Source organism: Euleptes europaea, chromosome 1 (assembly GCF_029931775.1).
Source record: "Euleptes europaea isolate rEulEur1 chromosome 1, rEulEur1.hap1, whole genome shotgun sequence".
NCBI lineage: Eukaryota > Metazoa > Chordata > Lepidosauria > Squamata > Sphaerodactylidae > Euleptes > Euleptes europaea.
In genome coordinates, this window is record NC_079312.1 from 63,091,275 (window position 1) to 63,105,806 (window position 14,532).

At 39.4% G+C, this 14,532-nt stretch overlaps 1 protein-coding gene across 1 annotated transcript in view; it reads left to right on the plus strand.

Annotated features, from left to right (window-relative positions):
- Positions 1–10,704, plus strand: part of DCP1A (decapping mRNA 1A) — a 30,401-nt gene extending 19,697 nt beyond the window's left edge. Inside the window, exons 6-10 of the mRNA XM_056860925.1 lie at positions 1,357–1,458; positions 4,048–4,803; positions 5,332–5,397; positions 7,627–7,845; positions 10,553–10,704. Coding sequence (XP_056716903.1) covers positions 1,357–1,458; positions 4,048–4,803; positions 5,332–5,397; positions 7,627–7,845; positions 10,553–10,633 — 1,224 coding nt within the window. The 3' untranslated portion in view covers positions 10,634–10,704. The remainder of the gene's footprint in view (positions 1–1,356; positions 1,459–4,047; positions 4,804–5,331; positions 5,398–7,626; positions 7,846–10,552) is intronic.
- Positions 10,705–14,532: the final 3,828 nt, after the last annotated feature.

Genomic DNA, 14,532 nt, shown 5'->3' on the forward strand with positions numbered 1-14,532 from the left:
ATTATAGATGAATTTGCATTTTAGCATTTAACAAAATAAAATAGTTATCTCCCCAGCGCATTCCAGATGGATCATAAAGTAATCCTTCTGTGCAGCCCACATGAGATTGGCAGAGAGTCTGCATGAGAAGGGGCAGAACAGGAGTAAGAAAAGAGATTTTTATAAAGGCCTGACTTACTTAATCTTTGATTCTAAATCAGCTTAATCCTTCAAAAACACTCTGCAGCCAGTCCATATGTGAAAGTGAATAAATTTGGTGATTTTTTTCTCCTTAATGTTTAGTGAGTGGATGCCTTACAGTTCTTTTTTTCTCTCCTCTTCAAAATCCTAATTATTGTTTCCTGTGATTTGACACCATACAGTTTCGATACTTCAGAATTTGATTAATAAACAAGAAAACTGGTAGGAGTATTTAAGGCCAATATTTTGAAACTACTTTGAAATCTTAAGCTGCAGGAGGCAGCAGGGGAAGACACTCTCGAAGACGGATGTGGAGATCTATACACAGTTCATTTTAAATCTGTAACCATCACGAAGAAACTGAAAACAGGGCTTAACCTCTACTTTAATAGATGTTTAGGCACATAAAATGGAAGTGGTATTGGTAGGCTCCCATTTGCTGGTGAGCCCTATGGTGGCAATGGACTTGGTCTTCTTCTAGTGATTTGTTAACCTTTGATGTAGACTGAGGTTTTCCCAGCAGTAGCATCTCCCATCAGTGGAAGCTCTTTTGAAATGAATGCATCCTAAAAGGTACAGTCAAAAGATTTAAAGTGGCAGGTCTTTTGAACCATGAAGCTGAATCATCATTTATTTTAGTGCTGTTAGTACGTCAGCCTAATGTCTGGAAACATGCTGGGGTCTGTACTTCACAAGCTAATTTTACAATTATTCTCTGCTCACCTTGGCAAAGTTAGCTTTCACTAGAGGATACGTACATAACTGTGTAGTGAAAATGACGTCACACTCCATCGATGCGTTCTTTATTCACTTGGGAATTGCAATGCAAATGACGAGGACATATATAGCTCACCCAGAGCCTGGAGACCTTGATTACCTTGAAGCTAGGTGATACATCCATGATCTTGCCCACTTTTCCCACAAAGTGATTCCTTTATCATACCATAATCTCTCATAGCATGGACATGACTATATAGCTTTGTATCACAGGAGTGCATAAGTGGGCTTTATGATCTGGGGAGAGGAAAGAGGAGGGGAGCTGAAGCTAGGACCGTGCTGCCTCCAGGACAGAAACTTTTGTGGGATACCTCCAGGGAGCTGCTAAGCAATATTTAACAATGAAGTCTGCCTCCTTTGAGCTGGAATTTTAGGAATTTATGTAGTTTTATTTTTTAGACTCAGAAGAGCGATTTAAGTTGTGGAATGCAGCAAAGTGGAAAGGCTGAAAATACAGAGGCTTCAGAGGTTGGATCATCAGTGTTACAAATGCAAGACCATGTAAGTTCAATTAAAGCCAAAGTACTGCGACATTTGTTCACTGTTATGATGTATGCAGAGTGTCCATTTTCTGGCTCCGATGTGGAGATCTGCTGTATTTCACCTTGAAGTATCTTGCATAGTACTGATGTAGTTTATAAACAGAGTGACTCTAAGGGAGCCACACAGGTGGCTTTAATCCTGCCTCTGGTAACCTTGGTGGCGGCGGTGATTGGCAAACACCTGTGCTGAGAAGTTTACATCTAGGCTAGCAAAATCGTTGGTGACTTAATACAAAACAGTAGTATCATAGAAGATGTTGGCTGATGAGAACAATGACAATGGTTTGACTTAGTAAACAGTAAACTAAAGGTAGAGCCTTCACAAGAAGCAAAATAGAAATCACAGAAATGAATTTAAAATTGAGTGGTAGAAAACAATAACATGGTGAGCAGGTCTTGTGGGATTACTGTGGTTATTTGTGGCTACTAATAGTACCATCTAGTGGAAGAAAAAAATGATGCAGAAGAGATTACTATTATGATGATAATTTTGGGAAAGAGCTTTAGGCATGTTTTGCCTTTACCATTAAGAAATGTTTCTGCCATCTACATGAAGGGTGTCAGAAGAAGGATGTTTCAGGTCCTCAACTGATGTATCTTATCAAGGATTGGCTCCTCAGCTTTTTTGTACAGTAATGTGCACCAAGCTAGGCATGACAGTATTAGACGTCCCTTTCTTCCTGTTGGCCACCCATCAACTTGTTCCTTCCCTCACTCTACATGCAGAGCTTCTGCCTATTTCTGGTGTATGTATATCAGGTATCTGGAGTCTGAGAGAGGTGGGCCATTGGACATCTCATACTGAAATACCTTGTTTATGTGGCCTAGGTGATGAAAATCTGTTCTGTGCCTCCTTGCCTGATCTGACTGGTATATGAATTCCTAGCAGGACGTAGTCACATAATCCTGAACTAGGCCTTTATACACAGAAAAGTTCTTGAAGTAGGAAGAAAATAGGTGCGTTCTCTAGTCATTAAGCACAGCCAAGAACTGGGAAGACTTCCTCTCCAACGAGGGAATAAAGTTCTGTTGGATTTGCCTCCTGAGAGGGGAGTTAACACTTTTCCTTCCTGTCTGCTGTCCCAGAACTAAACAGAAGAAAACTTCCCAGTAACACCAACTTCCCAATTTACTGTTGTATGTGGAGAATAGTGTGAATTAACCTTTTGATGTCTTTATTTAGACTAGCTTATGTATGTTCTTATAAAATCTTTTGTGATGCTTAACCTGATAAGTTGTTTGGCTGATGGTCCCATCATTCCCAAGTCTCTAGGTTAAAAGATACAACTCAGGTGTGTGTTGCTGATTGACGCTTCTTTTTTTAAGAAAGTCTTTTATTATATTTGGTCTTCAGATATCTGTAGTCCATTAAAATTCCTTTTGGAATTTAACTGTTTCAGGGAGAGCCTTGAGTATAAATATTTTTAAATAAATTCAGTCAAATTTTTAAAAATCAGCCAAGGCTTTAGCCGTGTTAACGTTTGTTCAATTTAATGTTATTTTAGGATACTCTATATTTTCATATAACACAGTGATCTTGAAGCACTTCATAGTGAAGCTGAGCAATTAAAACATTAACATAAAGTTTAAAATATATAATATTACTGTCAAGAAGCTGGTCTTTTAATACAGTTTCCTGTCCTATTCAAACATTGGTTCAGGCTGGAGGCCTAGTCAAGATGGCTGTTTCCTCACTGAAACTCAGCAAACTGTTGACTTGCAAATACTTAGATCAGGGGATGAGAACCAGGTGTAGGCAGTTTACACCAATAAACGTAATCAGCTCCAAGGACACCAGAGCTGGGAAAGTGCATTCCACCTAATTAGCAGCTTGGGATCATTCACGGGGAGTAAGGCTTTATTGAGGGGGCTGGACCCAGCTGCAGAAGGCCGTTATGTTGGCAAATTCCTCTGACATCATCGACCATACATTTGATTGGCAACCCAGGATCAGGCCAGTGCAGGGCCGTGAGCATAAAGCTTAGATCATTTATTCTAACTTGGCCCTTGCATCCCAGGAGGGCCAAAGGCTTGTCTCTTGGTTAGTTAGACAAAGGGACTGGTGGCAGGTGACCGGCTGAGGCGTGAGGAGTTACACTTCAGTGTTTTGTAATTTGTTTTGCCAACTGCCCCCATCCCAAGAACATTCTTGGACTAGAAGCTCACAATTACCCTTTGTAAATGAAGCTGGATCCAGGCATGAAGGAAGATACCTGGCCACTGCCTCTTCTCTTTCTAATTGAATCTTTCTAATCTAAATAGCATTTCTTACATATTATTGATTCTTATAACAGTCTAACTATACCAGGATCCATAGCAGATTGTGTTCTTTTAAAAATAATATCTTTATTCAAGTATAATAAATGTTGGCAAAAGCACCCCTTTATGAATCTTCTGTTAGGCTGACACTAAAACTCAGTATTTCTTTTTTGAACAAGCTGTTTCTTCTGCTCTAGCACCTTGTTTGTATTGGAGGAGTACGAGAGAATTGTGTACAATTTGTTTTCCTGTTTTTTTAATACTAAGTTGTCTTTCCCCCTCTTTCTAGTCATGTCCATCCATCCATAAACATCTGACAGTAGAAGAATTATTTGGAACTTCATTACCGAAGGATCCCCTTGCAGTTCCCTATTCTAACCCTGAGAGAACAGAGAAGTTACAGAACGACGCCTCATGCAGAGACCACAATTTCCTCTTACCTTTTTCATTTGAGCAGTCAACAGTGATCCATCAACCTCTGGGGAAACGGGATGGCCCAGGCTTCAAAAGTAGCTCTTGTACCTTACTGCAACAGGAATGCGTGCCTCCCTTGCTAATCGCTCCACCTCCAGTTTCACAGCCTGAGATGAATAAGGTTTCCAACTATACTGTGCAGCTGAGTCCTGTCCTTAACTCAGCCTCTGTAGTAGAAGCTCCTTCTGTTCTAGCGCTTCAGAGTCTGCATACAAACAGTAGCATAATGCAAGTCATGCAGCAAGCTACCAAGCAAGTGTCTCCACTTGGGAGTCATCCGCCATCTGAGGTGAACCACGGCCCACAAAATCTGACTCCTAGTCAAAACCACTTCATAACATCTTTGACGGCAGCAAATACAGAAGCTTCAAATGTAACTCTTCCAAATATGGATCTTCTTCAAAAACTCAGGTTGACCCCACAACATGACCAAATGCAGCAATCACTTAGTAAAACTCCAGTAGCCCCTAACTTTTCCTCTGCAGTTAACCAGCTGGCAACACCAGATTGTTTCAAGGAATCTCACATCAAGCAGCAAGCTCTGACTGGTAAAATGCTTCCACCTGCCCAGGTAATATGTGCATTGAGATATACTGTGGTTCTCTGGCAAAAGTTAAGATGCTGTGACAAATTGAGAAGTAAATGCAAGACTCTGTTTTTCAAATTGATAGTAGAAATCTTTGAAGCTTTCTGCCTGAAGCAATGACAATAGCTCTGATCTGACGTTCATTGAAATAGTAGTGCAACTTCTGTCTTCCTTAGATGAATGAAACATGCCTTGGGTGTTGGGTCTGCAGAAATTGCTGAGCCTCTTCAGCATCAGTTTCATGCTTCTGCTCTGTAACTTTTAAAAGGAGTGGGCATTTGATTTGTTTTTGGCTGAAACCACAACACAGCAAAAGCAACCAAAAACATCTTCTATATTTAACTGACACTCATTTTGGGGTAGGACCTTTCATTGGTAGATTGCCCCTCTGTTTTAGTCAGCAAATCGACTTGTAGACATCAGAATATGTATAATTTAGTAGGGAAAATATAACTGTGCAAGCTATGGCAAAGTCATTATTCATGTGATGTTGTATTTGTTTTTCATTTGCAGACTACACAGCAAGGTAAAGAACTTGAGACATTTCCACATCCCAAAGCTTTGTCAAAGACGAACCAAGTATGTATTTAAATTCTCATGTCCCATGCTTATAGCATCAAACTTCCTCCTTTAGAGTGGCTTGGGTCATTATACACAGACTCTGGTTCTTTCATTCTACTTTATGGCCAGATCTCCTGAGCCCTACTTGTGTTGGTATTTGGGCAGATTAAAGACCTTTCTCCACCACTTGCATTCTGGATGTTAAGGGGATTGTGTGTGTGTGTGTGTGTGTAAAGTGCCGTCAAGTCGCAGCCGACTTATGGTGACCCCTTTTTGGGGTTTTCACGGCAAGAGACTAACAGAGGTGGTTTGCCAGTGCCTTCCTCTGCACAGCAACCCTGGTATTCCTTGGTGGTCTCCCATCCAAATACTAACCAGGGCTGACCCTGCTTAGCTTCTGAGATCTGACGAGATCAGGCTAGCCTGGGCCATCCAGGTCAGGGCGTTAAGGGGATTACTTGAATGGAAGTGTGTTCAATTAACAGCTCTTTCAGAAAGAGCTGTTAAATGAACACGCTTCCATTCAAGTAATCCCTTTAACATCCAGAATGAAAGTGGTGGAGAAAGGTCCTTATTCAGCCCAAATAAAAGAAGATAGCTATTAGCTGTTGCCCACAATATTTTCTAACACATTACAAATTTCTGTTTTTCCAAAGCAAATAACATTTGCTTTATAAAATCAAGTGAACACTGTCTACACTAATTTGAAGTGGCTGCACTCAGCTGTCGTTATAAAATGGCTTGCTTAAACTGTGGTTTATACAACAAACTTTAGTTAGTCTGCTGGACATGAACAGCAAATCTTAGCTGATGCATAAATCCTAGTTTGTCTGTTTCTTGTTTCTCTCTCTCCTCCCAGTAGGAAGGACATCTGTCTTATACTGCTGTTTCTGTGGCCAGATAGTTATGAGGGACACCCAGTGAGTAGCTAGGGCATGACAACAAACCACAATACCAGCAGAGGTCCACAATTGAACTACATGCTAGTCTGAAATCAAGACACAGCAGTTTGTTGGACCATCTGCACTCTCATATCACAACTAATCTGGTTTAGATTTGACGAGGCCATTGATTACAAGCCACATTTATTGGAGTGTCTGAATGTGGCTGTTTGTGGCTGCTTTCTACCACTAAAATGACACTTTTGAAGGACAGGGAAATTCCTGCTAATTCCCAATGCGAACCTCCACTTGAGCACACTGCTTTTCCTAGGTGTCCCCTGGAGGCCACAGCTGGCTATACCATCCACAGTCACATTTTGTGATGTATTGGGGGGGGGAGTCTCATTCTGCAAGCTCCATTAACAGTTCTCATTGGATACAAGCCAGTAAATTGGCCCATGACTAGAACAGTGAAACATCCATAACTACGTCAGATGTATAACTACTGTGCATAATGAAGAATCATTGTACACTTGAAGCAACATAGAAGTTTCTAGAACTACTAATTAACGATTTACATGCATCAAACAAAATGCTAAAACCATAGGACTATCTCTTAGTAGGAAGAGTGTGTTTTATATGAATCTGAGAATAACTAGCGTCATTGGTGTAGCGCTTTTAAACCATGTTTTGTTTAGTTTTCTTCATTTTTGCTTTTGTGAACCTATGAAAGATTTCCCCTTAGTTCTAGATACACATCTGGATCTTCATCCTCAATGGTTTGAATGAATTTTGGGTTTAAAAATTCTTAAAACCATTGTAAGTTGTATCCAAGTACCCTTTCGAATTATGCTCTAGCATTGTGGGAACCCCTACCACCCTTTCGAATTATGCTCTAGCATTGTGGGAACCCCTACCACATGGGTCAGGAAGCAATTTTCCTCCAGGCTGGATTGACCAGGGATCCTGGAGGTTTTTTTTTTTTTTTTTTTTTGCCATCTTCTGGGTGTGGAGTAGGGCGTCACTGGGGGTGTGGGGAAGGGAGGTAGTTGTGAATTTCCAGCATTGTGCAGGGGGTTGGACTAGAAGACCTTGGTGGTCCCTTCCAACTCTGTAATTTTATGTGTCCTTCCTGCACTATTTTGGATCATGATACTAGAGCCAGTGAAATAGCTACTTCCTGTGCCAGGGTCATCTCTCCTGGCTTCTTCCCATATGGCCTGGGCTTTTAACAATACTGGGATGGGAAGAATAGATAACTACGGTTATTACCACACTGCTAAGATTATGTTGGAAGAAACTTCATATATTTATGTACTACTTCAAAAATGGTACATGTGACTATCTTGTTTCCTGACTCTGGTAGGTATCTTCCCCGCAGTTCGTTTCAGCTACAACCACAATGGCATCTTCAGTCCTCTTGTCACCTAGTGTATTCCAGCAGTCATCTGTGAAACCTTCTGAAATGGAAAGCAAAGCTGACTCTTCTTCTCCCCTTACGCTTGGAGTCACAGATGTTCAAGCATTACCTCCTACAGTTCTCAATAGATCTCAGCTTCAAGAAACTTTAATCCATCTAATAAAGGTACTGCCTGTGACTTAAGTATGTAGCCAATTTAGAATGAAAAGCCACATGGCTGTGTTTATGAATAGTATTAGGCATCATAAAGAAGGCTGACTACCAAGGTCACTGTTAAGATAAGTATTATTAGCAAATACCGTTTAACAATATAAATTACAGCTCAAGCACTGTTCCAGTGACTTAGCAAAAACACAAACAGCAAAATAAATTGAATATTGTTAATTCTGTTAAGTAACATAATTTATTCTCCAGTTGGACTGTTGACCTTTCTGGAGCGACATCTGTTGGGGACAACACTTCAGAGATTGGAATCTGTTCTTTACGGTGTCAGTTCAGGCGCATGTATGGGTTCTGTGCCTGTGCAGAGCAAATGGGCTAGATCCTTTCCAACAGGTCCTTGCACATGCAAGGGGTGGCTTTCACTGAATCTCCCCCTTCCAGGGCAGCTCTCCCACTCCCTTCTCATGCTGCTCCTGTGGGTCCCCCACCCCCAGGAGCAGTGCTTTGGGGAGGGGCATTTTAGCAGAAGGGGAAAGGGCAGAAAGCCACATTCCAAAATCCTACCTCCCATGGAAAATTTCAGTGGCATCCAAATCGTAGTTGGGAACTTTCTAGAGCTCATGGTCTGCAGCTTTTGGTGGGAAGTGCAGGCGTGTCATGTTTTCACTCTTCCCATGTCTGGACATAGAAAGCAAGCTGACAAAGTGCTTTTAAGATACTTCTTTTCAGCCGCAAGGCTGTTTTGTGATTCACAGTATTTATTGGTACACTGACAAAGAGAAATCTCTTATACCTATAGGAGAGGCTAATGTTAAGAGGATTGTTTAGCCCTTCATCATCACTAGTGTTGCAAACCTTTGTGCTATATCAGTGCACTCCAGTTCTTTCCAGACTGTTGGTTAGTCTCGCAAATGGAGTACAATCTAAAAACAACAGGCCATCAAAGCATAGTACCTCAGTAATAGAATTGTTAGGACTAAAACAGGCCCATGCTAGAGCATATAGTCAGCTTTGTAGCCTGTGTTTTGTTTCTTTGTCGTTTTTTTTTTGCACAAGCTGCTGTTTCTTTTTCCATGCTGGAATCACAAGTGAAACAAAGAAACTTGCTGACAGTGAAGGGAGGGGGGACAACCCCAGTGAAGAGAGTTCCGCTGTCAGCAATTTTACTTTGTAATTACAGTCATGTGGCGCTCTCAGGTTCCTACCATTGGTCTTGAGAATGCTCTTTGTATTGCCTTGAGCATATAGGAGTACAGCTTTTGATGTGACAGAGAAAGGACTATATCGTATGTACTATGTGGTCAATTGCTTGATCAAAACCAGCATAATTTGAACTTTGATTAATTTTTTTTAAAAAAGTTCTAGTCTAGTATGATGGCTGGAAGGACAAGGGTTCAAAAGGCAAATATGGAGGAGGAGGCGGAGAAAAGTGCACTTTGGTTGGCAGACCCAGAACTGTGGTCCTCATAAAACAACAATATTTTTAATATCTTTCTTCCTTTGTAAAATTACCATATTACTAATACCTTAGAATTACCAGCGTAGGATACATAATTGTATCTGTTTATAAAGGGGAACCAGAAATATGAAATAGAAGAAATTACTTTTGAAACTTAGCTGCATAACAGCTGTGAAGTTGGTTAGGATGACAGAAAGCAACAGCAGTCCTGCTGGATAAGATTGCTCAATGGAGTCACATTTCTCACAATGCCCCGTCATCCCTGTAGAGGCAGGCACAGTTGCCACAGCCTTTCTGTTGCTGCCTCTCAGCAACACGTATTTGGCCTCTGACACGTCCTGAATGAATGTGATCCCCTCTTGGAACCAAGCAAGCCCGAGCCCATCACTGCATCTTGCGGCAGTGAATTCCACATGTTAACTGTGCATCATGTGAAGTCTTTCCTCTGTTTCCCCTGTACTGACTACCTGTCGATTTAATTGCGTGTCCCTAAGTTCCAGTATTATGGACGAGGTAGAAAAAGTTCTCTCTAAACCACGCCCTGGAACTTTTCAGTGTTTGCACTTAGAGAAGGTGCTCCTTCCCCTTGATAATTTTGGTTGCCCTTTTCTACACATTTCTCAGCTCTATATCTTTGTTTGAGGTGATAACATACTGAAGGATACCCAGTCAGTTTCTTTGCTAAACAGGGTGAACCCCAACTCTGTGTCCTTCTGCACCATCCTAGTGTAGGTAAGTTTCAGATGTTGCTTGCATCCACTGCATAGAGATAGTAGAACATACATCCATTTCCTTACCATGCGAGAACTGTGGATCTTGTTCGTTCTTTTGCTACTTCTGTCATAACAATTAATGGTGGAAATGTATTAAGCTGCTGTTCTTAAAGTGCTGTAATGTATTTGGTGTTAGAACCAAAAAGTTTTGTTCTGCCCATGCTGCTTCATGAAATCTTTAATTCGGCAATTTCTTCATTCAGTGCCTTCCATGGCCACTTTCCCTGACACTGGCTAGTATTTGAGTGGGAGATCTCCAAGAAATACCAGGGTCGTGATGCAGAGGCAGGCAATGGAAAAACACCTCTGAACATCTCTTGCCTTGAAAACCCTATGGGGTTGTCATAAATCACATGTGACTTGATGGCAAAAAAATTGCCACTTTAAATATGTAAAGGATTAAATTACTTAGAAGTAGGAAAAGCTGTTCTTTGGTGTTTTTCAGTGGTTTGATGATGTGTATTTTTCTTCCTTTCAGAATGATTCAAATTTTCTTAGTACTCTTCATGAAGTTTATTTACAAGTCTTGACCAAGAATACGGATGGCATCAAATTGTAACGGAAGTTTTATTCATTTCCTCTGACCACCTGTCTGCTACAAAAACAATTATGCCTCTTCTATCAAACTGTTTTTAAAGATTGTAGGTTGATTTTTCTTAAAGTCTTAATGTTCTGATTCTAGGGAGGCATTGTTTCTTAGAGGAACTTCTGAAATGCTCTCAAAGGTAATCTAGGTTTCACTGTGATCATCACCAGCAGGGTTTTATTTCTGTGTGGAAAAAGTTGTCTTATTGTTTAAGAGCACATTAGTTTGGAGGTGTTTTAAGTAGTAAATTAAAATGATTTTGTCTTCTTTTTTTCCTTCACTTCTGAATAATTGGGATAGATGTAATTTGAGCTGTGCATTTAGCAGTACTGTAAAGATGACTGCATTTGTAAAATCATCTGCTACTGGAAAGAGTTGTAGAGAGACTTTCTTTAGGGGTTCGGAGGAATGGACATTCAGGTTTTAAAGTTGCGGTATTTCGTCCTGGAGCTGAATGGACTTACGATGCTATTGATCAAGAAACTGAGTTCCACAGAATGTAGCGATGACTTAGGTATTCCATTTTGCAAATACAGGATCAAAATAGGTATCAGCTATTTCTTTACCAATTGCCTGTGTATTTTTTAAAAGGTACTTTTAAAAAGAACAAACCAGGAATGGGTAGAACAGTACGGTCACTTCATTGTTCTACCCAGGTAAAGTACAACTTTTGGGGGAGGTTTGCCTTTAGAAAGCATGTATCAGTTCCAAGGAAAAGCATATACAGGTTCATTTATTGTTAAAACTGGGCATATGGACAACACGTTCAGTGTGATTCCACCCACACCTTTGCAGGGTGTTGTGCATAATTCGTATAGGTAGATTAACATTCATAATATTCCAATGTAAAGTTCAAACTTCTTCCCAAAGGAAGTCTGCCTCTGGTTTCTGATTGTTTTATATGCTGCTATTGGATCTCTCCGTGACTTATATTTATTTCATTATGGCATGTGATATTAACTAGCAATACTCTAGTGTAAAATAGATTTCAATTTATTCAAGCAATAGTAACGTTAAGGAATAAGGGGTTTTTTTAAGTAGAAAAGCCTTTGTTTTATATTGTGAAAGGTAATTTTTCTAGTGAATTTAACCAGTCAACATGCACTGCTTACTTTTCAAAGCATTGCTGAAATTTGAAGAAAGAGCATTGTTTTGGCTCTGCGTATTACAGTGTTTCCTTTATGAGCTATTGAAATGGGAAGAGTTTGCAAACGAGCACAGCTGGGCTCTTGTACAGGCTTCATATCTTTCAGCAGAATTTGGAGAAGGTCCCAGGGTAGACTGTGCCTGTTTAATCTTAAGATTAATGTAAAAATGATATCACTGAGGTGCAGATACTTTAACTTATCAGCCAAGCTTTAATGATAGCTCCACACAAATCAGTGTGTTTTGATATAACCAATGTGTTGAATTTTTTAAAATCAATCAAAATATGTACTTGAGTTTGAGTGGTTTTATTGGATATGCTTTTGATTTTACTTAGTAAAACCTGCCTTTGAGAGAGCCTCCTTTTCAGCTTGAAGCTCAGTGTTTCCAGTTAAACGTATAATTTTATATCAGAAATAACATTGATAGTGAGATGCATATTTGACCAATTTATTGGCTTTAATGGTAAAATTGAAATGGATCTCTACAGGTTTTTTTAACCTCATGTAAGAAACAGGAGAGCTCTCTGGTCACTTGTTGGATATTAAATAGTGCACCAATTTGGGGGTGGGGGGAGCCTGCTTATCTTAAGAGTTTTATTCTGATCTTAAACCTCTCCGAAAGAATACTAAGCCAGAGCAGTAGTCTTACAGTGCAATCCTAAGGAACATTATACTTCTAAGCCCATTGATTTCAGTGGACTTAGAAGGATGTAGCTCTGTTTAGGAGCTTTTCAGTGGCTTTATCACTGGAACCAAATATATCTCGTTGTGTGTATTGATAGTAAAGATACAATAAATGAGTGGTCCTTAGTTTTTGAGATGGGTGAAAAAAACTTTATCAAACATTAACATGAGTTGAATATATATTAAACATAATGCTTACATTGAGCTAGGTCACAACCATTAAACCTATCCAAAGACCTGTAAAAATTGAAACTATGAAGGGTTCCTTGATATTGAATGTACTGTAAAGGTTCTGCGTCTTCAAGGCTTAAAGGAAATGTACTTTCTCCCTTTTAATATTTTTGCATTGTAACTCCCTATTAACCTCTACTGGTAGCTGGTAGGTCAGAGGTCTCATTTGTTCAAAGTACGTACAGAGTCAAAAATAGTTCTTCACTTCCAAAGAGGATTTTGTTAGTTAGAAGTTTATTAGTTACTGGGCAAACCCTTTTATACATAAGTTTTAATTTTTGAATTTTATGTACATTGATGTTACAACTTTTGTGTATGTAGCAGACTCAAGCTGGGAGAACAGGTGTCCTACACAATATAAAGCACTGTTAGTAACATTCAGTGTACCACACTAGTGCTCTTATTGCTTGTTGTTATGTGACAAACATTTAACCAAGAAACCTCTTTAAGAATTGCTTTGAGAGAAAACTCGGCTGTAAAGTAAAGTCACAAATGTTTACAAAATCTGGAAACTGCTGGAGAGTTCTTGTTTGAATACCTACATTTTCTTTAATCAAAGTTTGGTTTAACATGAAAACATTGATTCTTGTTTCCTGCATGTAACAATAACAAATACATAGCTAATTAACCAACCTGTTCCATTAATTGAAGATGATGTTTTGGAAAGGTGTTCCTTATTGTATCCCAAGAATAAAAAAGTATTTAGACTATATTGCAAAATAGTGAATATTTATCTAAGCATGTATTTTTCTGTTGCTTATATGCAGCTTTTAAAAAAATTCTTAATATTCGTCTACTCAAAAGTGGCTTTAAAATTTGCAGTTTATTCAGATACTTATTGCTGTTATGTAAGTAAAGGCTGTTACATCAATAATATACTGTTGTATTATTATGTGCCTGACAAATACTTTTGGGACTTACCTTACAAAATTTAAATAGTCTGTGAAGGAACTGAGTAAGATGAAACAGAAAAGCTGTTTAAGTTCTGTTTCAGCAATAGGTATGAGATTTCAAATATACTAAACTGTAATTTTCCCAGTTTGCTCTGGTTTAGTATGTTCCTGAAATCCACCAATGCCACATGTGGGACATTCAAGGAACTTTTTAAAAAAGTATTTAATGGGGAGTGTTTTGATGCAAAAAGTATTGGCACAAACGGCCGCCTTTTGTTAGCTACCTGAGTTGCTTCTTAAGCATATCTTAATAAGAGGAGTGTGTGCAATATATATTTCACCTTGGTTTTTTACATCTTTGTGAAAATGTTAAGATGCAATATCCTTTTAAGTTGGAAAAAAGTTGCAATAAACTTCCCTTGTAGTTTGTTTTCTGTAACAATTTAACATATGGGCACATGGTGGTTTAAAATGCACACTATGCTCAGTGTCTGGGTTTACCACTTTGATTTGCACTGGCATGTTTGAGATTTTGAGGTTCTTTAGATCTTTGGGATTTTGAGTAACGACGTTTGGAAAACAATAGGCATGATCCCAGACAATTTCGGGAGGCTCAGTGGAGTCTTGGATTCCCCCCCCCTCCCCCACACCTTTGCTTGCGTACAAAAATCATTGTGGGGAAGGCATTAGGGGAGATGCAAGATTCTGCATGCCTTGGTTTGGTGCAAATTGTGTTTCTGTGCATAGACAGAAGGGGTGGTGGAAAATAAGACTCTGAGCCTATAGGATTCCAAATGGAGGTACTGCAGCTAACTGGATCATGCCCTGTGTTGTTTGAGCAATTAAAAAAACAACAAAACTATAGTGCATCGGTAACATTTCAGTAATATGTAATTTGTACCATCTTATGTTGACA